The sequence below is a fragment of the Crotalus tigris genome, unplaced genomic scaffold (assembly GCF_016545835.1).
Source record: "Crotalus tigris isolate CLP2741 ecotype Arizona unplaced genomic scaffold, ASM1654583v1 scf7180000018807.1825209, whole genome shotgun sequence".
In the NCBI taxonomy this organism is placed as follows: Eukaryota; Metazoa; Chordata; class Lepidosauria; order Squamata; family Viperidae; genus Crotalus; species Crotalus tigris.
In genome coordinates this window covers 779,173-806,944 of record NW_024097206.1, presented here as the reverse complement: position 1 = coordinate 806,944, position 27,772 = coordinate 779,173, and the positions used below count along the sequence as shown (strand labels likewise).

Sequence of the window (27,772 nt, the reverse complement as noted above, 5' to 3'; positions counted from 1 at the left end):
TGGATTGCTTAGCAATGGAAGTTGTCCCAATTGCATAGGTTGAGGACTATCTGCAGAGAGAACCATGTAGATGACATTGGATAAATGATGCAGCAGCAATTGGAAATAGAATAATTTAAATCCAAGACAAAAATTGCAGAAAATATTTGGTTCAAGAGATGCACTAAACTGGTCTGTTTTCAGCTCATGTTCCCAGTTGAATTGAACTCTGAATTGTATTCATAAAATCAGTATAGAAATGTAAAAGGAGAACACAAAATGAAGGCTTGTGACAGGCCACACTAAAGATGTTGAGAGTTAAGAAAATGAATAATACCCCCGCTGATGTTAGCTTTGTCATTTCGAAAAGAGTTTGGAAGCAGATTTTTCTCTTGAGTTCATGACTCTGCTTTGGTGGTATGGTTTGACTGAAGCTTCAGCAAGCCAAGGAACTGTTTCAAAGCGTTTGTCACTCTAAAAATAATTATATTGAAAGAGAAGAAAAAAAAGACCTTGAACTATGTGTCAAACTGTCCTCTGCAAGCTGCCGACAAACTCCAAACACAGAAGGAACAGGTGACAAGCAAACTTTAATGCAAAGAAAAAGTCAGCACTGGGAGTGAACTGCTCCCAGTCTTTACATAGATGTGCCCCACACACCAACCCCACCCCAATCAGCAAACCAACATCTGGTCCGTATGGAGAAAAGGCGAAGTTCAATGTCTGCATTCCCCCCTTCAGACGCACCCATGTAGCCTCTGCTGTTCCAGGAGTCTTCGTCGACAACCAGGCAGCTTTCTGCCTCCTCCCCCCTGCATCCAGAGGGAGGGAGAGGCAGCCAAGGTGAGGAACAATCCCCCCTCGTCCAGCTGGCCTGGCCCAAATGTCCAGCCAGTGGCAGGAACAGTCCCAGCATCCCATTCTTCAGGGGGAGGCACCCGCGGATTCTGACAGTCATGCCGAGCCTCAGCTGCTGGCAGGGAGCCGAGCCGACTCCCAGCTGACTGCCAGAAGCTGGGTGGACCCGCAGAGGCTGGGCCGGCTCCCCACCAGCCTTTGGGAGTCAGGCGGCGCGCGGCGTCTCTGCTGACCCCCAGCTGGCTCGCAAGTGCCGACCCGACTATCAGCTGGCTGTCGGGAGCCAGGCGGTGCGTAGTGGCCTCGCTGGTCTGCTGCTGAGCTCCAGACTCTGACCCAACTCCCAGCTGACTGTCGGGAGTCAGGCAGAGCACAGGGCTTCCACATGGACGTCCATCAGCTGCTGGCTGTGTGCTCCCCGTCACTACATGGCACTATGTAGTAATGGATTTTGTTGACATTCTGCTAGTGTACAGTATGACAATTAAAAAAAATGATTTAATATGTTGATGTTTGATTCTAAAGCAGATGACATCTGCTCAAGTTTCTAAAGCAGTGGTTCTCAACCTTTCTAATGCCGTGACCCCATAATACAGTTCCCCATGTTGTGGTGACCCCCAAGTGGGTGTGGCCACCAATAAGAGGGAGTAGGACAGCTAGGGAAAAGGGAAAAAATGGTGGACCCATGAAATGGTCGTTCGACCCCAAATGGGGTCCCGACCCACAGGTTGAGAACCACTGTTCTAAAGGGTGAAATCTTGATCAGAGCTATTAAACAAGCTATGTTTTGGATACTGGGTCTAAGTCTTCCTTGATAATTCAATTGGGTTTTAAAAAAACCCTGCTTCCTAATGGATAAGTTGACGATTTTCTTAGTAGGCTATGTTATGGTTTGGTTTGCCTTGCCTGAACCTATCCTTAATTTAAATTGTAATTTGTTTCAACTTACCCAAGTCTATCATGTAATTAAATTGGTTGAATTGGGCAAATAGTTAGGAGCCTAGGAAATCAAAGTCATCTGAAATAGAGATCATATGTTATCTGTTTCTAACAACAGCTCTGCTACTCCTGCTTTGCTCTTTTATAACTTCACCCATGACTCAAGTAAAGAACAAGATGATAAACAATGATCTTCTCAACCATGATTAGATCACAAGAGGCTTTTTGAAATGCTATTAGCAGAAATAAAACTAAGTTTGTTTACTTGGTTAAGAAATTTCATCTATAAAAGTAAAAGGGAGGTGGACTGTCAAACTATGGTTGACTATAAAATGCTGTTCTCTGGGGCATATTGACTAGGATGGCTACCTTATAAAATGTTTGCTACATCGAGGATTGAAAAATGTCAGGTGGGGGAGGAAAACCAGTGACCACTTCATGAGTTCCAGCTCCTACATGGTTGCTGCTTTGGTCCAAAAGGACTATGGAAAAAATTGTTGATAGTCAGTCTGAGAATAGCAAGGATTAATAATGTCTACATCATAAGCAGAATTATCCCCTCCAAAAACCCTTTAAACCAGTGATTCTCAACCTTTTTAATGCCGCGACCCCCAACCGGTCGTAAGTTGAGGACTACTCAACCGGTCGTAAGTTGAGGACTACTCAACTGGTGCAGCACCGTTTGCAGAATGGGACTTTTGGCGGGCTCACAGGGCAGAGACAGCCTGGACAATTCCTATTGGCTTTTGAAAGCCAATAGAATTAGACTCTATTGAAGAGAGTCTATTCTATTGGCTTTCAAAAGCCAATAGAATAAAAGGGAGTAGCACAGCTAAGGAAAAGGGGGAAAAAATGGTGGACTGCATTGTTTGGCGACCCCCGTGAAATGGTTGTTTGACCCCAAATGGGGTCCCGACCCACAGGTTGAGAACCACTGCTTTAAACATATATTTTCTCTAAAGACAGGAAGGAGTAGAGCTATAGGTAGTGTTCAATTTAAAACCATTCATTTCGTGACCATTCAAAGTTACAATGGCACTGAAAAATAACTTAGGAACAGTTCTCATACTTACAACCATTGCAGTATCTCCATGGTCCCATGATCAAAATTCAGGCAAGTATACATAGTATAACCAGCATATATTTGATAGTTCGCACATCCCAGTGTCACATAATCACCATTTGTTACTTTCACAGTGGGCTACTCATAAGCAGAGTCAGTGGGGAAAGCCACATTCCTCAATGATCAGGCGATTCACTTAACTGCAGTGTTTTGTTTAACAACTATGGTGCTACAGGTTGTAAAATTAAGTGTAACTCACTTAACAATCTGCCTTGCTTAGCAATAGAAATTCTATTCCCAGTAGTGGTAGGAAATCAAAGACTAGCTGTAGTCAGTTACCAATGATGTTTTTCTTTTAGGAAGATTGACTGGAAAGATACATTTCTACAGCTATAAAATTAAGAAGAATATTCAGCCGTGGCTGTTAAGGACTCACTGATTTAAAAAAAAAATATTCCATTAAAAGAATAGTAGTTGAATCGGACCATTTAAAAAGCATGATTTTGCCCCCTTCTGGAAGTTTCCAGCTAGATTTTAAAAGGAGAATGTATTTCTCTATTAACAAGCTCAAAGAAGCATTTTATTCAGGATTGCACCATTTAACAAAGTGGCCTTCTGGTGTCTGAAATAACAGGCTAGGCCATTTAAGAGATTAAGCTTTCATCACCAGGTACCATTAAGCTGGAAAAGGCTTGATTGGCTAAATTCTTGGGTTTCCAGCTGATACTAGATGTAGAAAATGATAATTTATTAAAAAGGAGGTGAGGAGCTCATTCAATTTTTAGTATTATTTCAGAAATACTGTGCACCCTCCTTTTAAATTGCAGAGAAAGGTGTTACAATTTTATAATCACCTGGTTGTAGAATTTAAAATGAAATCTTTGCCTGAAAAAAATATTCATTCAGTTCAAAAATCACCCCTTCTTTTGCATTTCTAACTATATTGATAGCATATAACTCAGAGAAAGTCTAACGATCAAGGCTTGAACATGCTAGGAATTTCCAATGCTCAGTTCTTAAGGCTCAATAAAAAATCAAGGGAGGGAGGGAGGGAGGGAGGGAGAGATTGATTGATTGATTTCCCCTGGTATTTTTATAGCCTTTTCAGACTTCAAAATACTGGCTGCTCACCAATTATTGTGATTTATGTTTTTTTTAAAAAAATTAATAAAATATATTACAAAAAAAGATCAAGAGATACCTTGAATAAATGGTGATGTGATATCTGGTGACTTCTGCCTATTGTGAATGTGGAGACCTGCAGACTACCACATACGTGTAGACTTGCTCCTTGTGGTCTGTTCAATGTATTCTTGAGGACCTCATGACTGGGTAACAGAATGCAATTGATGTTGCACGCTTCTGGGCAACCACCGCTTAAATTAGGCTTTCATACATTTTAAATCTTATGTTCTTATGCTTGTACTTATACCTAGATACACCATTTTAATCATGACGCTTCTGACATGAATAAAGAAATAAATACATCTTTCCTAGCTAATAAGTTTAGGTTGCAGTGAACACTAAGCAAGAACTAGCTTGTTCCCAGGAACTGGGATCAAGCTGAAGAAAAGTCAGCAGAAAATAAACATGTCCAGTTTTGCTCCAGTATAAATTGGTGCAGAGGGAGAAAAATGTAACTCTCCCCTCCAAAGAGCTGTACCTTGGAATAGGTACGGCTTGGACCCACTATGTGTATAATAGGTACACACATGTGGAAGAAGCAAATTATTAACGGCATATCTCGGAATAGCCCAGGCACAAACCACACAAACGAAGGATTAGTTCTCTAAGGGGAACATTCCCGTGACAGAAATGATAAATTATCATAAAGGTAGGTGGTGACTGTTCTTTTAAGAAAGGTTAATGAAGTGCAGGCTGATGCAAAAAATTGCATCTGGGAGTCCATTTCTTCCATGTTAATTGTTGGGTATGATGAGAGGTAGGCACTCCACCATTATAACCTGCAAATAAGACTGGCAAGCAAATATACGATATGCAACAAAAGTAGTATGGGGGGAAAGGGGGGGGGCGTCAGAGCAGGTAGAGTAAAAATGAAACAAGGTAGACAAATGATGTATGAGTGTATGTGCATGTGAGAGGGGAAAAATACACATTGTATAATATCTATCATATATCTGAAATGTATTATTTATCAGACATTTATTCATCCATTAGAGATTCCAGATCTATGGGGATTTGTTTTTCCAGACCACTATCTAATCAATGCTTTCTTACAACATGTTTCACTGTATCCCATCAATAAATCATGACCTCTTTTCTACTGCACCACTCTTTTGATAAAAGGCATTCCATCGTGATTGTGCCAGTAACAGTCTTAAAATCCATCCAATACTGCAGGGAATCCAACTGAGAATCGCTTATATCAGTAATGGTGAACCTTTTGGGCTTGGCATGTCACAAAATCAGAAAATACTTAATTTAACTCTGCTGGTGTCACCCCCAGAATCAAAGAGAAACAACTGACATTTTAGAGGTGCTGCTTGTAGCATCTGTATCCCCTATAGCAGTGCTTCTCAACCTTGGCTATTTCCGGGTGTGTGGACTCCCAGGATCACCACTGGCATGGCCATTGATAAGTACAACTTACAACCACAACTGAACCCAAAATTTCTGTTGTTAACCATTTGTTAAATGCGTTTTGCCTAATGTTACGACCTTTCTTGACACAATTTACGCGGTTGATAAATTAGTAACCGGATTGTTAAATGAAATTTGGCTTCCCTATTGACTTTGCTTGTCAGAAGGTCGCAAAAGAGGATCACATGAACTTGGGACACAGCAATGGTCATAAATATGAGTCAGTTGCCAAGCCTCTGAATTTTGATCGCATGATCATGGGGATGCTGCAAAGGCCTTTAACTGTGAAAAATGGCCATCACTTTTTTCAGTGCCGTTGTAGCTGTTATAAGTCAAGGACTACCTGTATGTTGCAAGAGAGAAGCATTATGAGGAATGACCAACAGGTATAGTTTTTATTGATTGTAAGCTTTTGGTCTCGTGCATGTGGGGTTATGTGCAAAATATAATTATGCTACAAGTTCACTTTTGGTTAATTTGTCTTGAGGTTTTCCTTCTTCTTTCCTTTAGCTGGAATGACATGGCTCTATAGTAATGATGTCACCTGTAGAGTCCATACCTTTGTTCCAGTCTGACAACTGTATTGCACCCCCTATCTCTAAATCAGACATGTCAAACTCGTGATGTCACGTGACGTTGCACAATGTATCAATGTTTTGCCATTGCTGGCAATGGGGTGGGTGCGGCTTCCGCGTGATGTGTCCAGCCCGTGGGCCGGCAGTTTGACACCCCTGCTCTAAATCAACTTTTCTGTGAAAGGAAGAGTGATTTTATTCAAGAAGTAGCAGCAAGTATTCTGGTTTACATATTTATCTGCACACAATGGTAGTTGTTTCTTCTCCCTCTAAACACACGAGAGCTTTCAGAGAGCATGAGGCACATGTTCCTCTTCACATCTTTAGCTGATTAGCACTAAAATTCATATGGAAATCAGTAGAAGTCACCCACAGAGTTGAATAATACCGGATTTTATATCATTTTGAAAATCTGCAGAATCTGAAGGTTAGATCCACTGTCTAAAAATCCATAACTGAACTTGCTTTTAAAATGTCTTGATTTATATAACAGAAACCCCCAAAATAAGTTGTATCAACTGTGAAGTCCTGTTAAACGTACATCAAGGATATACAGAGAATACTCAGTCTGCTTTCAGGGTCTTGAAATTTTTTTTTTTTAAATAGTGATTACATTAAAGATTACAATTTGCAACAATAGAAACGAGCACACTGTGATGCTGTTTTATATATCGCCCCAAGGATGAGAACTGGAGCTACTCATGGAAATCAGCGCAGAAAATAAGATCAGAAATGTACTTTCCATTTCCCCACCTGACATTCAAAAGAAGAAAAAACATGTTTTCTTTATTATTGATTTTTATTTTTATATAATACCCCACCATGGAAATTGTTTGGCAGTGCTGAAATCGAGTATTGCATAGGTATTAAGCAGAAATTGAATCAGCGGTATGACTCACCACCGTAAGCTGCCCACTACTCTGCCACATCGCTCCCGGTTGATACTAAGACACAGTTATGATCTGATTAAATTGACCAGTTGTAACTTTCAATTTCACCTCCTTTTAATACTGCAGACCAGCATCAGCCTTGAGGTTGGTTTGGTTTTCAAACAAAAGCAAATCCCTAATCTCCTTTCTCTTAGATTATGACCTATAATAATCTTCTTAAATTCTCTCCTCAAAAATAAAAATCAGGGTAATCCATTTAATTGCATTTACAAAAAGCTTTTAGGATGTTGCAGGTACGTGCCTATGTTTTTCATTCCTTATTGTGACAATGAACAGCTGCTATCTATACTAAATGCAGATTTCTTGTCAAATGACTCTCTCTAAGGAATCTCTCTAAGGTAAGGAATAGTGACAAAATGCCTATTGAACAGAATCCATCGTTTGAATTCAAGTCTTTGGGACCAGTTGGATTTCATTATAAGGAAAGTGCTAGAAGGTTGGAAGAGAACTTGTTATTAGTATTTATTAATTATTTAAATGTATTGGCCACACAATTTAGAATATTTCCCTTTTTTTAAAAAAATAAATTACAGCCAATCAGCTTGATATCTGTACCTAGAAAGGCAATGAAGCAGTGAGTTTGCAAGCATTTAGAAAAGAATGAGATAGCAGTAGCACTTAGACTTATATACTGCTTCACAGTGTTTTACAGCCCTCTCTAAGCAATTTACAGTCAGCATATTTCCCCCAACAATGTGGGTCCTAATCTTGCCGACCTCGGAAGGATGGAAGGATGACCGGCCAGGATCGAACTGCTGGCATTTGGCAGAGTTAGTCTGCAATACTGCATCCTAACTACTGAGCCACTATGGAGATTACTAGAAGCCAGCATGGATTTATTCAAATCAGATTATGCCAGACAAATCTTGGTATTTTCTTTTGGCAAAATGATGAGCCCCCACGTCCTCACTGTGCTAATTACCTAGTTGACTTCTGAATGCCATTCAAGGTTCTGGTTATCATCTACAAACCCTTTCATGGCCTAGAGCTTGATTATCTAAGGGACCACTTGGCTCCAGTTATTTCTTCCTGTCAGGTGGGGGGGGGGTCTGGTGTAGGTCCTATCAATTAAACCATGACCCCTTCCAGGATCAGGAAGTGTGCATTCTCTGTTGTGGCACCTGCTTTCTGAAATGACTTTCTCTCAGAAATGTGTTCCCCTACCACCCTAGTAACATTCAGAAAATCATTAAAAACTTGCTTGTTCTCCTGGGGATAGAATGGTTGCAGAGTCCCCGGGTTTTTCTTTTTTAATTGGTAGCATATTATTTTCTAATTAGTTGTGAGTTTGTTTAAGGTTTTTTTCCCTCTACGTGCTTTGGACTGTTTTTCCTTTTAATTGTAAGCTACCTGGAAAGTTTAAGGAGTCAGGTGGCCTCAACATGTAATTAATTAAGTAAGGTGGCTAGATTTGTAAATAAATACATTTATAAATGAATGTAATGATTAGCCAGGTAGAGATTAAGGCATCAGGCTAAAGACTGGAAGCCTCTGGGTTCTAGTCCTACCTTAGGCATAAAACCAGCTGCGTGGCCTTGGACCAGTCATTCTCTCTCAGCTCTAGGAAGGAGACAATGGCAAACTGCTTCTGAAAAGGAACGTTGCAGAGACTTGTCCAGGCATTCACCAGAAGTTAATATTGACTCGAAGGCACACATACGTACAAAAAAACATTAGTAAGCCAAGAGAATGCTGTGGATGAATGTACTTTGCCTTCAGTAAGGCATTTGATTAAGTTGATCATAGTCTCCCTCTTGATAAAATGGAACAGTGAATATCAAATGGTTCCAATTCAAAAGAGATTTACAATTGGCTGACCTGCAATACTCATCATGGGGTCCTTAATGGGTTTATGCCTACATAAAAAGAGAGAAGCAATGGGATACTCCACAGCTTTGTTCTGAGCCCAGCCGGCTAGCCAACCTCCAGATCCCATGCTTGAAACAATGTCCTCTAATGGGTGGAGAAAGGACCTGACTTCTCTGTTGTGACATCTGGAATAATCTCTCCTGCAAGGTTTGCATTGCTCTGACTCTGCTGATCATTAAAAGAGTCTTGAAGACTGGATTATTTCTCCAAGATCTGGGAAGTGTGGTTTTCCTTGGATAAACATATACTATCGGACCTTGTTGTTTTCTGTTTTCTATCAGGCCATCTTATTCTGGACTTTTGACTGATCATTTTTAACTCATATTTAACTCAGAGTCGATTGAGTTAGGCAGCTCGGTAAATCTGATTTTACAAAATAAATACATAAAGTGCTGTGTAGCTGTTTCACTTTGTTATTTCTCAATATGAGTTGCTTTCAAAGTGTTACAAAAAAAAAATCAAAGGAGATTTATATTGTTATACTAGATTCACAGTTGAAAGTTAGAAAATTGGCACAGGATGGTGGCCATTTTCAAATTATCGTTTCTCACTAGTCACACTCACTTTTTTTTTCCAACTTCCCCTGCCAGGTTTCTGTCATCTAATTTCAGTCTCTGTGACTTCTGAGTTAATCAACATATACTGCCAGTCAGGTCCCAAACAAATCCTGTTTTACACCTTCCCAGAAGGCAAGAAAGCTAATAGTTTTACTGAGAAGGCTGCAATATACGGCTGATGAATTGCACTTGCCATGGTGGGACAAAAATGGTGTACATTTGATCGATATTAATAGAAAATAGATGGTGTTTGCGCAATATGTGAAAATATTATAAACCTTTCTCATTTTTATTATAACTCTCTCTAACATATCAATTTTAAATTGCAAAGGATTTGTTAAAGAATCCCTCATGCACAAAGAAGCTTATTATTTCTTAAGGAATGAGGAAATCAATTAATTTTGTGTAAACCACATCACCTACCGAACAGATAAAAGAATTGCTGTTACTGTAACTAATCCCCAAAATTAGACTGGGTTTGCATTAATTCTTCTATAGGTGTTAGTCTCAAGCCTGCTACTGTTTAAGCTCATAGAGGAGGCAGCCTCTAGCCCGGGCCAATCTGGGAGACCTTTTATCAGCAAAAGGCCACAATCTGCTCGTGGTTGGTATAATGCAGTGTTTCTCAACCTTGACAATTTTAAGGCATGTGGACTTCAACTCCCAGAATTCCACAGCCAGCATTGCTGGCTGTGGAATTCTGGGAGTTGAAGTCCACATGCCTTAAAATTGTCAAGGTTGAGAAACACTGGTATAATGGAATGTATGAATGATTTTGGGGAAACAGGAGAAGAGATGCTGCTTAGGAAACGATCAGACAAGAGAGGCAAGTGCTCCCAGTGGCTTAACAGTCAGAGAAAGAAACTTAGGAAGGATCCACAGATCAAGCCGTTAAAAACATCCGGAGGGAAGATTATGCCTTCAGACTTGCAAGATTCTGTTAATGTACTGTTACAATAAAGTAGAATTAGTTCATCTAATCCTGTTTCGTGTCTGGTTTACCTGGGAGGGCCGCATATCTAATAGGATCAAAGTTGTAGTAGACCAGTGGTTCTCAACCTTTTTAATGCCGCGACCCCCAACCGGTCATAAGTCGAGGACTACTCAACCGGCCGTAAGTCGAGGACTACTCAACTGGTGCAGCACCGTTTGCAGAATGGGACTTTTGGCGGGCTCAGCAGGGCAGAGACAGCCTGGACAATTCCTATTGGCTTTTGAAAGCCAATAGAATTAGACTCTATTCAAGAGAGTCTATTCTATTGGCTTTCAAAAGCCAATAGAATAAAAGGGAGTAGCACAGCTAAGGAAAAGGGGAAAAAATGGCGGACTGCATTGCTTGGCGACCCCCGTGAAATGGCCGTTCGACCCCAAAGGGGGTCCCGACCCACAGGTTGAGAACCACTGTAGTAGACAAAGGGCATGATTTGTTCCCTACCAGCAAGCAATCGTAGGATAAGAGAGATCATTTCTGTCAACAGCCGGTGCTAAACTCTCAGTGGTAGTTTTGAATCAGACCAAGGAACATCAGCTCCCCACTTTTAGTATAGGAGAGAACCTCAGATAGATCTGCTCTGAACATCAAAATATGAACTGATCCTGAAGGGAAAAGGAGGCACACTTCAGCAGAGTACTCCATAACAAGCAGCTAAACTTCAAAAAATAGGGCTTATAATTCCATTGGGCTTCTTTTTTTTTTTTTTTTGCAAATCAGAGGGCATTCCCCTCCAGTGTCTGTAAATGAAGTCCATGAAAGAGAATATGCTCTATTTGCAGAGGGGTTCAAACATACCAGAATCCTTAACAGACAGCTAAGAAAATTATCACTGCCTGAAACTTTAAACAATGGTTAGAGCTTTTTAGTACAAGTGAGCTAAATAATATCTACCAGATTTCATTTTTTTAAAGTGTACAGAATAGTAATTTTAGCAGAAGGTGACAGCCTGGCTAGATTTTTCTCTAGTAACAATATTTCACTTAAATGGTAAATTATAAGGTACGCTGATGCTGATTGAACACTAATCACTATAGACATTAGCAGAACACTTCTGGGGACTAAACCATGGGCCTTCGTGATCTCAAGTCAAGGTTAGGAATGCTTTCAACTACATGTCTAATTAGATCCAATGCTTTTTAATTTCCCCAAAAAAGATATCTCCTGACCCCGATCTCCTCACACTTGTCCTAGAAGACTGAGATATCTTATAGAGCAGATGTTGAAAGCACAAAAGAAGAAAAGCAAGAGGGAATTAAATCTAAACAACAGGATGTATCTTCTGCCTTTGTTTCACTTGTACTGAAAGTTCCGGTTGAGTACGATGTTTAGTCTTCTGGCCTTACCTACACCCACTATTCTCTGAGTCCCTCCTACCTGTTTCTAAGGAGGTAGATAAGGCTCCTGGCTTACCACATGCACAATTAAATTGTGGCATGCTCTAAATTCTGTACCATTTCATTCAGAGGTCACACATGATTGTAATGGGAGTTGGGCAGCATATAAATTTAATAAATTATTATTACTAAGCTTGACAATTGGGTTCTCTCTCTTTAATACAATTTGAGAATCATTAACCTAAGATTTGTAAGGCAATGGATGATAAGACTACGACCCTCACTGCCACCAAAAGTAGCATACTCCAGAAATAATAAAAAGTACATACAGTATTTGAAAATGCATTAGAGGTTCTGAACCTGAAATTCTCAATTTCAAATTTGTAATGCCAATTTCGAGTGCAAAAGAACCATTTCCAGTGTCGGGCATTCCAAAAGCTTGGAACCATTGTATTTCAAGTGCAAAATATCTTGCTTTGAGACAAAACACTTTCAAAATACTTGAGAAAATCTTGCTTCGCATTTGGGCAGGTGTGCTTCACCCTTAAGATAGATACTTTCAACTTGAAATCACACACACACACACACACACACACATATATAGTATTTTAAAAGACATATATGTATGTGTGTGTGTGTGTGTGTGTGTGTATGTATGTATGTATGTATGTATGTTTGTATTCCTAAAACATACAGTTCAGACTTGTGGGGTTTTTTGACTTATGGCAACTAGATACAAACAGAAGGGAAATTAATTTTCTCTGCTAGCTTTTCCATATCCAAAATTCTGCATCACATTCTTAAGCAAAGAAATATGGAGAAGTAATCTACACAGCAATAGCAGAAAAACAATTCAATTTTAAAAAAAAGAGAAATGGGTTGGGATCGCAAGTATCATCAATAAGTGCTACAAACCCAATCCAGCTTCATAAAACACTTCTTTAAGAATTACCACTCCACAGAAAGCAAAGCACAATACTTTTTGTAGTATCAGTCTCTCTCTCTTTTTTTTACACCCATAAAGTATGGTCATGTTGTTCATGCCGTAGATGCAAATTCTGTTTCGGTGGGACATACATTTTCCAAGTATTCCAAATGAATATCCAGGGTGCCATATACCAAATGAAGTACATTCAAGACCTTCTCTTGTATGAACTCAACTTGCTCTGCCGGACAGTAGTCATCCAAGCTGGATCTGGGAACACCAACATTTAACATTTTTAAGTTTATTTCAAAAGAACAATGTTTTCTGCTGTTCTTCAAAGATACAGCAGTTTCATCCTTCTTATTTTCCCCACCTTCAGTTTGCAGTACCAGCTTTTACGCAAATGTTCCTTATTCTCCCACAAAGCTTAGCCTGTAATGATAACAAGAAAACACCACCCTCTGTCCCACTGATCTTCCCAATGGAGAAGCTCAGACAAGTTTTCAAACAATCTCAGGATGCCCCGGTCTAAAATGGAAATGCTAGATGTTTCTGCTTCCTGAAAGATACAACTGGTTGGCTGGAATTCCAGAGATTTCAGCCAGGCAGCTACAAGGATGGAAATGACATCTTAGCACCTTACTAGAAACAGGAGTGAAATAATGAAACACTTCAAATAATTGCTATTTCATGGTCAAAATAGCATTTTAACCATCAGGCTCATTGCTTATTCAGTCAGTTTGCCTGGCTATACTATGGTTAAATCATAGCGCTTCATTTTCACATCACTGGAGACTATGCTAATGTTTCTCAGCCTGATGTTACCCAAGAATTGAAAGATGGAAGCATTAATTAACAATTCAGGTTGCATAGCTGAGCAATTAGTAGCTCGGCAAGAACTGCAAAGAGGAAACCTAGCTTTCAAATGAAATTCTTTGACACCATCTCCTGCATGCTTATTTGAACATCTCTCATTAACGTTCATTTCAATTAGCAAATGGAGATGAATGAACCTTTCATTCATCTCCATTTGCTAAATGATTGAAAGGCTAGCTGGCATAATTAGTTAACCTTAAGAAACATACCTGCAAAACTCCAAGAGGTCAAGAACAACAAGCACAATGCATTTAGAAGTGATTTTTTTTCCTGTTCTATTAATGTCTCTCTTTTCTCTATTAAAAAAAATTCTCTCCCTTTTCTCTATGAAAAAATATATATTATGGGATGCCATCTCTCCTTAAAAGTCTTGCTTGATTCTCTGACTAGTTTTATTTAGGAGTAATGAAATGCTATTTCCTCTCCTTCCTTTGTATCTGCAACATCTACATCTTTTGAACCACTAAGTTCATAATACATTAAGTCAGGATTAAATCACAGTGCATTAAATAAGAATACTGAACTAACTATAGTGGTAACTGCAGCATACAACTGTATGCATCACTCAAAGCCAAAGCAAAGCTAATTAAGGCTTAGCATAAAATATGAACTAAGCCTGGAGAAGCATTTTGGGTGAGACAATATTCAGCCCATCAAGTTGCATTGAAGATACATTCACAGTTAAACTTACCAGAAGTTAGAATAAGGGCCACAATAATATATGATTACTGTGATGAGATTATTATATCCACAGAGATGGAAAGATTTTGACACTACTCACTATGGAAGAACGGTTGGTGAAATTCACAGAGATGAATAAATTAACTTTCTTGACTAGATAAAAGATACTCTCTAGTTTATTGGTGACTAGAAACCTCCTATGGACTTTTTTGTATAAAAATATGAACTTATGATTTAATGATTAGATAGGATATATTATAGGGAAAAAAAGTTTGTGGGGGGAAAAATGGTCAATCAATCAGTTCTTGCAAAAAAAAAAAAAAAAGATCTCCCGAAGTTGGAATTGATTGACCTTCCCCCCCCCACCCCCAAGCTTCCTTTGTTTCCCTGCACATGACAGCAGAGGAGCGTGAAGGAGAAATGGGACAGGGCTGGAAGTCAGGTAAGCAAAGACATGTAATTCTTTGGGAAAGCAAGGGCATCTGGCTGGTGGGGTGGCAAGGTCTTCAGCTCCACAGCAGCAGAGAACTGCGACGAAGCTGCAAAGCAAGTGGCAAGATGCTGAAACGGGCCTGTCTCTGTCCCGCAGCTGCCCAGGCCCGCCAGAGGGAAGGCCGATATCTACTGGCACTTATGGTAAACACAATGGCATTATGGCTCTGGCGTGGAAGAGGCAGTCGGCATGGGCGCTGACGGCAAGCGGCCTGCTCGTTTCAGCACCCTCTTTCCCCGAGCCTCCGGCACTCCACCTGCCACTTTGATCCCAGGCTGCCGCCTTCCCACTCACCTCTCAGGCGGACCCGGCCAGGCCAGGAAGGTGGCCTCCCCGGTTCCCCAGGGCAAAGCCCCCCTGTTCCAGCTAGAGGACGCCCCTACCTGGGTCCCCTTCCCACCTCCCTTCCTGCCACTGCCCAGCACAGCCATTCTGGGCATGGGAACTGCTTTGGAAACAAACAGGAAAAAATGTTTTTCGCCCCACCCAACTTTTTCCATTTTTTCCCCAGGGTTTCTCATCTCCAGTTAGGGGTGGGACTGGGGGTTAGGGTTACCATACTCATGGGAGACCTGTCTATGGCCTTGCGTGGGTCATATGGGAGAGATCCGCCAAGCCTCATGGCAGTGGCATGGGGTGCGTCGCATGATGCGGCAAAAAGCCACAGCCAGCTAAAACCGGCCGCGGAACAAACCGGGCGGTGTCAGAGGTGGCGCTAAGGTATATCGTAGGTTAGCGGGGCACGTGGGTCAGATCCCCCCTTCCCCACCAGCTTCGCTTTGTCATAGAAGCACTGACAGCCTCTGAGCAGGCTCTTAAGTAGGGTTTACTTTTGGGGGAGGGTTTATATTAGGCCCACCCCCGAAAATCAAGCTGGGGCTTATTTTCAGGGGAGGACTTACTTTCAGGAAAACACGATAGTTTGTCTTAGTTTTTTTAACCTCCTTTTTTAAAGATTTTAATAAAAATTATATTTAAAAATATTAAACTTACCGGGCTATGGTCACAAGTGTTGGTTTCGGTAAGTTTCCCAAGAGATGTTGTATCGACTGTACAAAACTCTCTATCTCTTCTTCGGTGCTAACATGATGAGGTATTTCTGAGTAATCACATGTAAGGCCAGCCTGATGAACCTGAGAAATAAATGACATACATTTGTTTATTAGTGCATTGCTCAAGAACTCCCTCTCCAAGCAAATTAAAAAGCAAACTCAGTATAGGTGATAAGAGAAAAGATGTTAAACACTTTTCTGATTACATCTTCAGATGATATTAAATCCATCTTTTCCTCCCTGACTTTCTCTTGTGAGTAAGATCTGACTTCTCAAGGATCTCCAGCCAGGATGATTAGAAATGTTGATGTCACATCTGCAGAGTGCCAATTTGGACACAACTGAAGAATGCTAATTTGGTCAAGAATACGTGACGTATTTCAATATAAAGTCTAAAATCATGTAAGTTAGATATATTTAATGTTACAATGAGCCGTGTTTATATTGTACTTTAATGGAACAGAACCTGGACATTTCCCCTTACATTCCTCCTTTCAACCTTCAGATCTCAGAACAAATGGTTGTTCATCCATCGATTTCGATGAAGACCTTGACATCTTGTGCATTATGGGCCATCAATAATGTGTCCGTAGGTGGCTAATAAGACCGATGTTAGCACGGAATGTTCTGCCACATACTGAACAAAGAAATGTAGACATTGTTACTTCAGTATTTGCAGCTCTGGCTTTGCGGAGTGCTCCTTTTCTTGTGCCAAGATTGTCCTTCTGTGTTCATATATCTGGCAACCCTGGTACACCAAGGTACGCCATGTCGGTCGATCATGCGCCAGAAGTTCCCAAGAGATGGTGTTAATATCCAGGGACTTAAGAGAGGCTTTCAATGTGTCTTTGTATCGCTTCTTTTGTCCCCCGTGCGATCGCTTTCCTTGAGACAGCTCAACATAGAAAAGCTGTTTAGGGATGCAATGATCTGGCATCCTTACAACATGGCCTGCCCAGCGCATCTGGGCTTTCATCAACAGAGTGTACACTGATGATAGGCTTGCTCTGGAGAGGACATCTGTGTCTGGTATCTTATCCTGCCACCGGATCCTCAGAATTCTACGAAGGCAACTCATGTGGAAGTAGTTCAGTTGCCTAACATGCTTCCTGTACACTGCCCATGTCTCACTAGCATACAATAGGGTAGTTAGCACTACTACCTGGTAAACTTTAAGCTTGGTAGCAAGACTTATTCCACAGCGGTCCCACACGTTAGTCTGCAATCTGCCAAATGCAGAACTTGCCTTGGCAATTCTACAGTTGACCTCGATGTCAATTGTCACTGCACGGGAGAGGGTACTACCAAGATACGTAAATTGGTCCACTGCTTGCAGCTTTTGTTCCTTTACTGTGATGGTAGGCTCTTGATATTGGGCTTTTGAAGCTGGCTGGTACATAACTTCAGTTTTCAGAACTGAAACTTCAGAACAAATAGTTCTGCTTCGAATGACACATTGGAATGTTCCAAAATTTTTTGGTTTGAGTCAAATAAAACACACAAAATGTATAGTGTCTTGTGTTCTGACAAGACAGAGCAATACAAGAAGTCTTCAACTTACAACAGTTTATTTAATGACTGTTTGAAGTTACAACACTACTGGAAAAAGTGACCTATAACCATTTGTCAGACTTATGATCGTTGCAACATCCCACGGTCAAGTGATCAAAATTCAGACAGTTGGCAATAAATTCATATTTATGACGGTTGCAGTTTTCCAGGGTCATGTGATCAACTTTTACAACCTTTTGACAAGCAAAAGTCAATGGGAAGGCCAGATTCACTTAACACAAATGTTGGGCTCAATTGTGGCCATAAGTCGAGTTCTACCTGCAATAATAAAAAAGGTAAACAGAAAAAATAACAGAAATAGAAAGATAAAACAAAACCAAAAGCAGTCCTGAACAAATCCTTACTGTGCTTGCTGTAAAAATGTTTTGCTTGAGAAATAAGTACTTGCCAAAATCAACCCAACTTTAGACCTTGGTTTATGAACTTAGTTCTTTGAAACAAATTGTTTCAAAATTGCAAATTTTAAGAGCAACATTAAATTATGGTTGATTTATGGTTGACTGCTTCTAATCTTACAACTGGATGAATTCAAGGGAAGAGGGAAGTTAATCTTGTTATGATAAGCACAGGTTATATAATGCAACCAATATCTGAGGGTCAATATCTACATGACAATAGAAATAATAAAAAATGAATAGCTTTACCATCTCATAATCTGGAGTTCCCATTCGATCTTTCAAATTATGCACAAGTGGAACTAGAGGTTTCATTCTACAATGAATTAAAATACAAATTGTGCAATTAATATAAAGAGCAAACATTCTAGGCACACTCCAAACAAGCTGGAGAAACTATGATATGTAACACTTCATTCTACAAATTGTAAAACTTTCTATTTTCAAAGTTTGACAACATTAAAATGACAACTGCAGAATTCTTCCAGGAAAAAAAAATAGAACTTAGCATCAGGATGAAGCACTATTCTCTTAAGGTATCATATAATACAAAGTTAAGTTGCTGGGACATTATAGCTAGGTCTAATTTATTCATAAATATGGATAAATTGTAGAATATATATATATATATATATATATATATATATATATATATATATATATATATTCTACTAAAAAGAAATGCATTTTTTGAGGAAGTGTGGGTTTTGGTGTTGGTGGTAATATCTATCCTATTTCTAACAGCTTATAATAGTCTGGTAATTACTGGCTTTTAAAAACTCAGGTAAATATTTTCCGCCTCAAAGATTCTTTGAACAGGCTGTAACATTTGACAGACTTATCTGTGTGTACTTAATTTCTCTCTTTCATTATTCATACCTTGTTACTGTGAGAACTATTTGGAAACTTACATGGCACTAAGTCTGGCTGAAAGAAGGAGCAGAGATAGAATAGAATAGAATAGAATAGAATAGAATAAAATAGAATAGAATAGAACAGAATAATCTTTATTGTCAAATTAAATGAAATTAAGTGCTGTCCACAGTGCACACTACACACAAATAAAAACCACAAATAAAAACATACCTTATATACACATATCCTTTACATTCTATTCACCATTGCACTGCCCCTAATATTGCACTTCAAATATGGAAATAACCAATATTTTGAAAGATTCATTGTGGTATAAGCAAAGTTTGATGCATGATGGTATGATATGAAAAAAGTATGTCTTGTATGGAGTTATAAAAAATTCTAGCAAGAATTCATCAAGTGTGAAGTTGTTCTCCCTCCCAAAATAACCTGAGTTCCCAGAAAGGTAATAATGCCTTTCAGTGTCTGTATATCTCCCAGTATCATCTCCTTAAAAGTCTAGTTCATGGTAGCCTCGGTGTCAAGAACATGGTTCAATTACAATACCCAGGATTTGCAGCCCATCTTTTCAGGTTTTCTTCAGTGTCATCATCGCATAAATCAGCAAAAGCTGCTTCTAGGTCTTCTAGCTGGTGTGTGCGATTCTCTACGCAGTCAACCAACTCGTCCTTCAAATATAAAAATAGGAAGAACTAAGCAATTGTATGAAGCCAGAAGGCCAGCTATGCAGCTGAGGAAATGTGGTTATATTTTTGGTGTTGTAGATATAGGCACTGCATAATCCTTCTCATTTTTTTTCTTTTTCCAACCCTTTAATCCCTTTGTTTTGATGTGGAACTGAGCATTTACTGGCTGGATATCTTTCCTGACGCCTACGCAGAGTTCTCAGCAGATATTCTCTTTGCACCCTGGATAGAGAAACATCTGCCGCTGCCTAGAATTGAACTCTCAACCTTCCGAGTGGGAGGTGAGTGTCTTCACCTCTAGGCCACCACGCCGCTCCAAAATCCTTCTGAATCAACTCCCCAAAATCTACTTTGAGGTGAATATAGTATTAGCGGCCATTTTTTAAAATAGTGATGTCCTGGGATTACCGGCTGCTTTAAGGAAGTGGAGATGGGTTCTAGTCATGTTCCAGAGTACATTTTGAGAATCTTATTGACAGCACTAACAAGAAGGCATCTCTTCTTTGTCCATTATCCCCATTCTGATCACTTCTCTTTCAAACATCTTATATTCTTCTTGAGATAAGACATTTTGACAACCCCCCCCCCCCGCCGCCATTCTCTATTGCGAATTACTAGCATCCTACCTCTGATAAATTGCTTTTAGGCTTCTTAAAACTGTACAGTTCTTGTAAGAGTTTGTATTCTTCCTGTATAAATAAATAAATAAATGAAAAAGGTTATTCATAGCATATTGCAGTTATATGCCATTAATAAAAACAGTATTTATAGCCGTAAACATAGTTCATAGGAAATTGCCCCTACTCCCTGCAAAAAAAGAAAACTGCATCGTCAAATATATACTTTGTTTTTATTAGACATTTTCTCTATTTTCTGTGTCAAAACCAAACTGTACAAGATCACAGTTATTCTGGATTTTTCCATATACAGAGACTTAAACTTTTCCACATAGAATTCCCTTATTACATTTTAAAATTTGCTTTATCCAGCTGAATCCAGATTTTTATTTTGAATGCTTTTAAGCTGCTTCAGTCATATGACTCTAAGCAGCATATAGCAGTATCTTTGAACAATGCCACTAAAATCACATAGCAAACAGCACAACAGTGCATTGCAACAATTGAATAATCTACCCACCATCCTTATATCTGGTGGGAGGAGAGATTCTGTTGGAAATGCTTGCCTCTGAGTATCCTATCCTTGTGGGTAGCAAGAACTCGACCGCGTCACGTGATGTATTGTGATGTACTGTGACTTTTTTGCTTTTGTGGAGCTGGGGTGGGAGTGGCATGTGTGACACATCTGGCCCATGGGCTGCCAGTTTGACACCCCTGCTCTACAAGAATCTTGGGCAGGAAGATATTTAGTTGTTCCCTAATCAGGTCTCAAGTCATGATAACCAGCATCCTGAATTACACTACAGCTATCTCCTATTTAATGGGAATACTGCTAACCTAATTACAGGAAGTATCTTTAATAAACAATCTACTGAAATCATAAGCCATAGAGGTAAATTCCTCCCCATAAAGCTGATTTAATGAGTTGTGGTAGCGCAGTGGTTAGAATGCAGTACTGCAGGTTAACTCTGCCGACTGCCAGAAGTTCGATCCTGACCGGCTCAAGGACTCACCCTTCCGTCCTTCCAAGGTTGGTAAAATGAGGACTCAGATTGTTGGGAGCAATATGCTGACTCAGTTAATCACTTAGAGGGGGCTGTATAGCATTATGAAGTGGTATATAAGTCTAAATGCTATTGCTATTAATCCTTTTCTAATGCCAGTGTTACACTGGTTTCTCAGTTCATACAGTATAACCTTATATGTACATCAGTGACCCAGGCAGAGGCAACTGAATTCAAGGATTATTATCTACCTGTCACTTATATCTGGACTACTGGATGAGGAATCATTACTGCTGCACATTAAGGGAGGAGGCACAGGGCAGTGTGGGAAGCAGCAGGCAATTCAGTGCAAAGATCAGACAGACATTCAAATGAGCAATTGCACAGCACTACTAAAATACTTTTGTACTCAGGTAAACAGCAATAATCTGGAATAATCTAGGCTTTTGGTTGAGCCCAAATCAGTGCCTCTTTTTTTTTCTCACAATCCATCAAACATGATTTCTGATACCAATTGCAATAACACTTAAGACTTTTATGACATTATATAAGAAGAATCAATGCTGGAACCATGGTCCTGGTTACTGTTGCTGGTGGTTTGGTAGACATTCAGCCTACACCTCCTAGAGGCAATCAAATTTCTAATATTCAGAACAGCAAAGAAAGTTTATAACAAACACACCAGCAACAGTCATGTTTTCTGAAAGCAGTTCAGATTTTCTACAATAGATTTTGAGGACAAAGAATTTCACATACTCCCAGTACTCAGAGGAGCTATGTTAGGGTTCCAGATTGTAGGGTTGTTATACACTAACTTCAAATAACAAGTTGAAGTCTTTGAGTGCTGTTTATCACTACTGTATAACTGCGAGAGATGTCAAGAGGCTTGAGTCAACTTCAGTCAAAAGACAACAACAGCAAAAAAAAGGGAAATCCCTTCAAAGTAGAAAGGAATAGCTAGAAACCACTGTAAAAGGACCAAGGATAGTTGGTGGATACACACTGACTCTTGGGAGTAGTAGTAAGGAATGAAATAAGCCTAGAAGACTGGTATCCTAAGAGCTTTCATACTGCAACAGTCTTGTGGCAAATTTTAGTCCTAAGGTGTAAAGATAGTCGTGTAATTTATTTAAAAAAAGCACTTGATTGATAAAATATATCCATTTTTGGAACATTTCTGGTTTGAATTTTATATATATGCCAGTAAACTCACCATAGAGAAAAATGCCTGAGCTGTTGGGAAAGTATTTGAAAGAAGTTTTTTTTTTTTTTTGCTAGATTTTTTCCCCATTCTGCTATTTTAACTGAGTTTTATTGTATTAGTGTATTGTATTGTTTTTTTCAGTTCTTTCACTGCTTCTTGTTTTGAAGTTTTGCTTTAACACTGCATTTTAGACAGCTTTGGGCAAATAGGAAATGTTGAGTAGGAAAAGCAGTAGAAAAGATTCTGAACTAAATGTCACACTAAGAAGGGAGGGAAAAAATATCTTTTGAAATTGGCCTTCTTTAAAAAAGAACGGATGAGCAAGATGGGTGTTGCAACTGGATAGTTACCTGTGTGTATATTTCTTTGAAAGGATTCTTAACTGAAAAGAAGTCCAAGTCAATATCTAAAACATAAGCAGTGCCCTTCTGAAGAACTTGGAGAATGTCTTGGACAAGTTCTATCATTTGAGACTGGTGTTTTCCTGTGGAACCAGAGGCAGAGGGAACGTGGAAATTGCTTGGCTTCTCATGCCCAGAGATACTCTTTTCAAAGCCACCAGACAGTCCACCTGTGCAACTGTGGGTTGTGTCGGCAGAGTCTTTTGATGAAGAGGCATCACCTGCATCATCCACACTTAATTTGCACTTCTTAGCGGAACCTGGAGCTTGGTTGCCTTCCCAGTCACCAGAAGCTTTGGAGGGATTCACAAGGCACACACTCAGATGTAAAGATTTTTGGTTCTCCAGTTGATCAGCGGGGACATAGAGACCATCAGAAAGGAAGTAAGCATCTGTGCTTGTAACCCTAGAATAATAAATGCTTATTGTTATTGTTAGCTTATTGCCATCAATATATAAAAAAAGGAATGAGCGACTCATGGCCAGACAGCCCTCCGTAACAATTAGCTCCTCCCACAAGCAAAATTATTATGCACTTCCCCCCCCCCAAAAAAAACATAAAGCATAAAATTGCATAAAGCATGAAACTGATGGGCTAAGTCTTTGTAAGACTGCTATAACATTTTCCTTTTAAAAGAAAACCACCCTCAAAACAAGAAGAAAAGTTTGGTCCTACTCACAATTAGTGTATTGTTACCACATCCCCATGGCTCTCAGAAGCTGTATTTTTAAAAAGCTTTCTTAAGAATGCTATACAGATAGTCCTGGAATTCTGGCCATAATGGAGCCTGCCCATTATAGCAATAAGTTGTGACGTCCTGAAATTCTAACTCTCTTACTAGCCATATTCATATGAAATCTCTTTATTTTCTTCCCCATAAAGAAGTGACGTGTTAAATATGAATGTGTTGTTTTTTTCATGGAGCCACAAAGAGTCTACTCTACTTAGAGACAGAACAACAACAACAAAATAGTATCTAAGCATATATATATATTGTCCATATAGGTTTGCGAAAGTTTATTCAGAGTGGTGCATAGGTCTTACTTCTGTGTATGTGTCTGCTCTTCCTACACACACACACACACACACACACACACACACACCTAGAAGCATAAGGCCTGTTCGGAACTGGGCTGTTCAAGCGGTGGATGAGCAGTGGGTGCTTGTGCATGAAGCTCGGTTTGGGCGAGCGGCGTGCATGTCTGCCATTTGTGCAAATGGAGATGTGCATGCGAGCTTGCACGTACACTATTTGCATAGCCTGGAACCATCCCCTCTTCCCCACCCGCCGGTCGGCAAAGCCAGAAAGGTTGGTGACTGCTGCTCTAAGTCACGTGATCAGGAGGAAGACGGAGAGGAAGTTTAGAATGGAAAAATCAGAAATGTTTGGAATCAGTGTTCAAATGCTTCTTCCATAGAAATGCTTTGGAAGGTTATTTTGGAAATATTTTTATCTGCATCTCTTGGCCAAATATGGTTGACTTTTGAACTTAATCTTTCTTTCGCCAACTTATCCTGCCACATCAAACTTGCTCTCATTCACATAGTTATCCTGCTGTCCACTTTACAGAATTTCTTTTTAATATTCCACAGGACTGGAAAGAATAAAAACAGCACAGGAGAAACAGGCTAGGATAGCACAATATAATAAGCTGTGGATGGATAAAGAATGTTTTAGATTGCAATCGCTATAATCCTGACTCTGGGTTTTAGTAGAACACTGAATAACCCATGTACACATTCTGAAGTTTATTAGGAACTCTTATGTGAAAGAGTTGGGTGGCGTATAAATTTAATAAATAATAAAAAAACCTATACTAACTCAGATAAACACACATCCAAAAATAAACTCTTCGAATGCTGCAAGAAACATAATCCCTAAGTTACCTTATTGTAGTAGTAGAGGTATCTTTGCCCACCAAAAAATGATGAGTTCCTTCCTCTATTTGCTGAGCCCAATCTGGATGTAGCCATATTACTTGTGAAAAATGACCTGCATAAACAGCAGGTATAATCCAGTTTTCAATGCTTAGTTCACTGTAAAAGAACATGAGGTAAATATGGGCTGAAATGTCTGAGAAACTTGGGTACAGACGACATAATTTTAAAAAAAAAAAACAGTATTGGCAACATACTGGCCCATACAAAAATAAACCCTCCTAAGAAATATTAGAATGCTTTTGTTAGATACAAAATCAGGGTCAGAAGTATAGTGTTTTAAGATATCTTTTAAAAATGTGAAACAGTACAAAGGTAGTCTTTAACTCATGAAAGATCTTTTAGTGACTATTCAAAGTTACAACAAATCCCCAAAAAGTACTTATGACCTAGATTTGAGTTTTAACCTTAGTTCTAACCTTGCTTAATGATCGGCATGATTTACGACACATAATAGTATATAAATATATAACAGGAAGAAGGCAATAGCAAAATCGTTATTTATAGCCTTAGCCTGTAGAAACCATTTGGTACCTCCAATAAATTATCAACTTTATTGGGTTTTTCCCTCTAATAGATAAATAAATTATAAAACACGTACAAATATGTATAGCCAAGAAGATCCTATGTTCTGAATCCAGGAAATTAAGATTCACTATATTGTGAGATATTGCCATAGGTTTGATTTTGTTTCCATTGATTTTTTTCAAGTAAATTTCCCACATACAACGCTGAGCTATTTGGTATTTATTTAAATTTTAGATTTAACATCCTATTGAGATAATAAATCCTTGTGTAGATGCCTAGAATAGTGCAGATAGCGATAAGAATGTCAAGTACATGAAGAGATTTTATTGTCCTACAGCATGCAGATGAAAGGTTGGCAGTCTAGAATTAAGGTTCACTGAAGAAACTGTATTATTTACCCAGTAACTTCACAGTATAGCCTACTGTAAACTTTTTTCAATACACACGTGATCTGGAAGTGGAATCTGGCACCCTATCAGACCTACCAAACTGCACATGAACAGAGAACATTGTGGCAAATATAAATTGGCTTTACTCACCGTGCATGAAGATGGAGGTTTTACCCTTTCAAATGGCACTGATAGGTACGATGGAAAACTGAACTGAGTTATGGAATATGTAGCAACGGGATCCTGCTATAAAATGTTGCATTCTGAACGTCCCTATTCAGCGTTCTATATATGTATAGACAGACTGCATGTATTGTATGCTAATATGCAAACTGTTTGCTGTTCAACTTCTGCAGAATATAAAGCATTTTTATAATTTTGCAAACCTCACAGTTCTCTGAGCATTCCGATGTACTTAGCAGATAAAATTACAGGAGCTGTAGCAAAAGCATTGCAGTGTTCAATGCTCCTGTTTGTTCGTCAGTTGTTAGGTTCCAAGACCACCTTATCAGTCGGCATTCTGTGGTCTACCCCATTTAATTTGGGGGCTTGCTTCTTAAATGATGTACAAACTTCATCATGTTGTTCTACATAAGCAACAGAACTGATTTCTCAGAAATAAAGGCCAGGATGGCTAGTTCTATACAAAGTCTTAGGTGAGTAGAACTCTTAGCGTGAGCTTCAGATGCCCCCGTCTGGCCATTTAGGTAAAAGACATGCACAAAATTACTTATTTGATTGAGTAATGTGAGTTGAATAGTTTTTTTGTCATATGTCTATGTAACTTCAGGGCATTCCAGGAACAAGACACAGAAAACAACTTCCCCAACAGCTAATCATTCTATGTTCACTTAAGCTAAAATTCTACCCAGTCAACACGCCTGCACCATCATACCTAAACAGAGCTTCTTTGTCGAACACAGTATCTGCAGGCATGTCCACTGGAATAAGGAGATCTGGGTGGGAGTCCAAATGAACAAAGCTGATGTTGCTAACAGGAAGATGTTTTGAGCCAATAGCTCGGTAAATGAAGGGAAGAACCTGGAATGACACCAGTGCAAATGTTGTGGGTGCAAGAAAAACAGTGGATAAACTTTATAATTCATCAAAGTTTGCAGGGAATGTCATCAGAAAGAGGGGCTGTTGCTAGAAAGCAGGGGTGGCTGGAAATAATTGGCTTTGTCCCAATAACCTTTGCAGCAAAATTCTTATGCCCTATTAAAAACCCCAAGATCAATAAAATTCACTCTTAACTAATACTACAGTCCTAAGTCTCAGTACCAAGTATTCCGAGTTGACTAAAAGATACTCAGGCTCTTATTGAGTTCAAGTGCTATACATGAAATAAAGAGGGCCTAAAAATTACCTATAGTCATGAGAGACTGCAGGGAAGAAAAATGGAACTGCTGCCTGTAAATTAAAACTGTTTCAGAACAATGTGAAAGCAGAAAAATGCAAGGGCTTCTCTCTTCAATTCCAACTAGATTAAAAGAAAATCTCAATATTCCAGATTGCTGCTAAAAGTGAACTGCACAGGGAAAAGCAGACTTTCCTAGTAGAAGCCTGATTGCTTTATAAATACTTTTAAAGTGGAAAGTGATTATATATTCCCCTAACACACCTCTGTTTACATCCATAACAGATCAGCTGACCTGGTTTCCAAGATTATTAGTTAACAAAATGTAGCAATTTCAGCATAAAGAGAAAAATATTTTAAAATTGTTACTTTTTTATTCTTGGGCTGTGGACAACCATGTGGGGCTAAGAGAGAAGATTTGTGATCCAAGCATCTTTGTGTATGATAAAGTGCAAGTGGTCACAAAGTCTTAGGTTTCCAACTTTAACTGCCTATACTCAATAAGAATCAGTCCACGAATTCTTTGGAGCTGCTCCCCAAGTTCACAGCGCCGAGCATTAGCAAATTGCAATGAAACCATTTGGTGATCGGCATTTAACTTACATCATGATGATCTTCCACCACCCAAACTGGCAACTTCGGGTACGTGCGGAGGGAGCTGCCCGCGTTACTCTCGTGTCCCACACTCTGCTCCTTCCCTCGGCCGCTGTCGCCGCCGGCGCCGCTACTCATTTTGATCAGCTTATAGGTCACAGAATGTTCGGGACATCGAAGATTCTAAAATAGAACGCAAAGATCTTCAGTGCAGGAAGGCATCGAATGCTGGGGAACGCTACGTTCTAAGGCCGGAATTCTAGCCCAGATCGTGTTCCAAAGAGAACGGGGGACACGTCTAAACGTGACACAAATAGGCATGCTGGGAACGGAAAGGAGAAGGGGAGCAATGATTATTCCATTTTTAGGACAAGGAATCTTGGCTGCCAGGAATCTTCAAAATATTGTAGTGTCATGTCAACTCATTAATCATAAGTTTCGCTGGCTCTTTTCTCCTTTGCTAG

At 39.5% G+C, this 27,772-nt stretch overlaps 1 protein-coding gene across 1 annotated transcript; it reads right to left on the bottom strand.

Moving 5' to 3' along the window:
- Nucleotides 1-11,861: 11,861 nt before the first annotated feature.
- Nucleotides 11,862-27,769, bottom strand: CUNH5orf22 (chromosome unknown C5orf22 homolog). The gene is made up of 9 exons (XM_039356255.1): nucleotides 27,318-27,769; nucleotides 26,253-26,398; nucleotides 24,390-24,539; nucleotides 22,451-22,907; nucleotides 19,902-19,964; nucleotides 19,136-19,257; nucleotides 17,963-18,029; nucleotides 15,688-15,827; nucleotides 11,862-12,914 (listed from the first exon to the last, which is right to left on the bottom strand). Exons 1-9 carry the CDS (start codon nucleotides 27,444-27,446, stop codon nucleotides 12,758-12,760), a joined length of 1,431 nt encoding a protein of 476 aa, XP_039212189.1. The 5' UTR covers nucleotides 27,447-27,769; the 3' UTR covers nucleotides 11,862-12,757.
- Between the last annotated feature and the right edge of the window lie 3 nt (nucleotides 27,770-27,772).

What these genes read in the sequence shown, in the direction of transcription:
- CUNH5orf22 (XM_039356255.1), bottom strand. Translation starts at nt 27,446, where the DNA reads ATGAGTAGCGGCGCCGGCGGCGACAGCGGCCGAGGGAAGGAGCAGAGT. An exon ending in GACAAAGAAGCTCTGTTTAG is followed by an intron (nt 24,540 to 26,252) that starts GTATGATGGTGC and finishes GTTCTTTTACAG; the next exon opens with TGAACTAAGCATTGAAAACT. An exon ending in AGATGGGCTGCAAATCCTGG is followed by an intron (nt 18,030 to 19,135) that starts GTATTGTAATTG and finishes AATTCATTGTAG; the next exon opens with AATGAAACCTCTAGTTCCAC.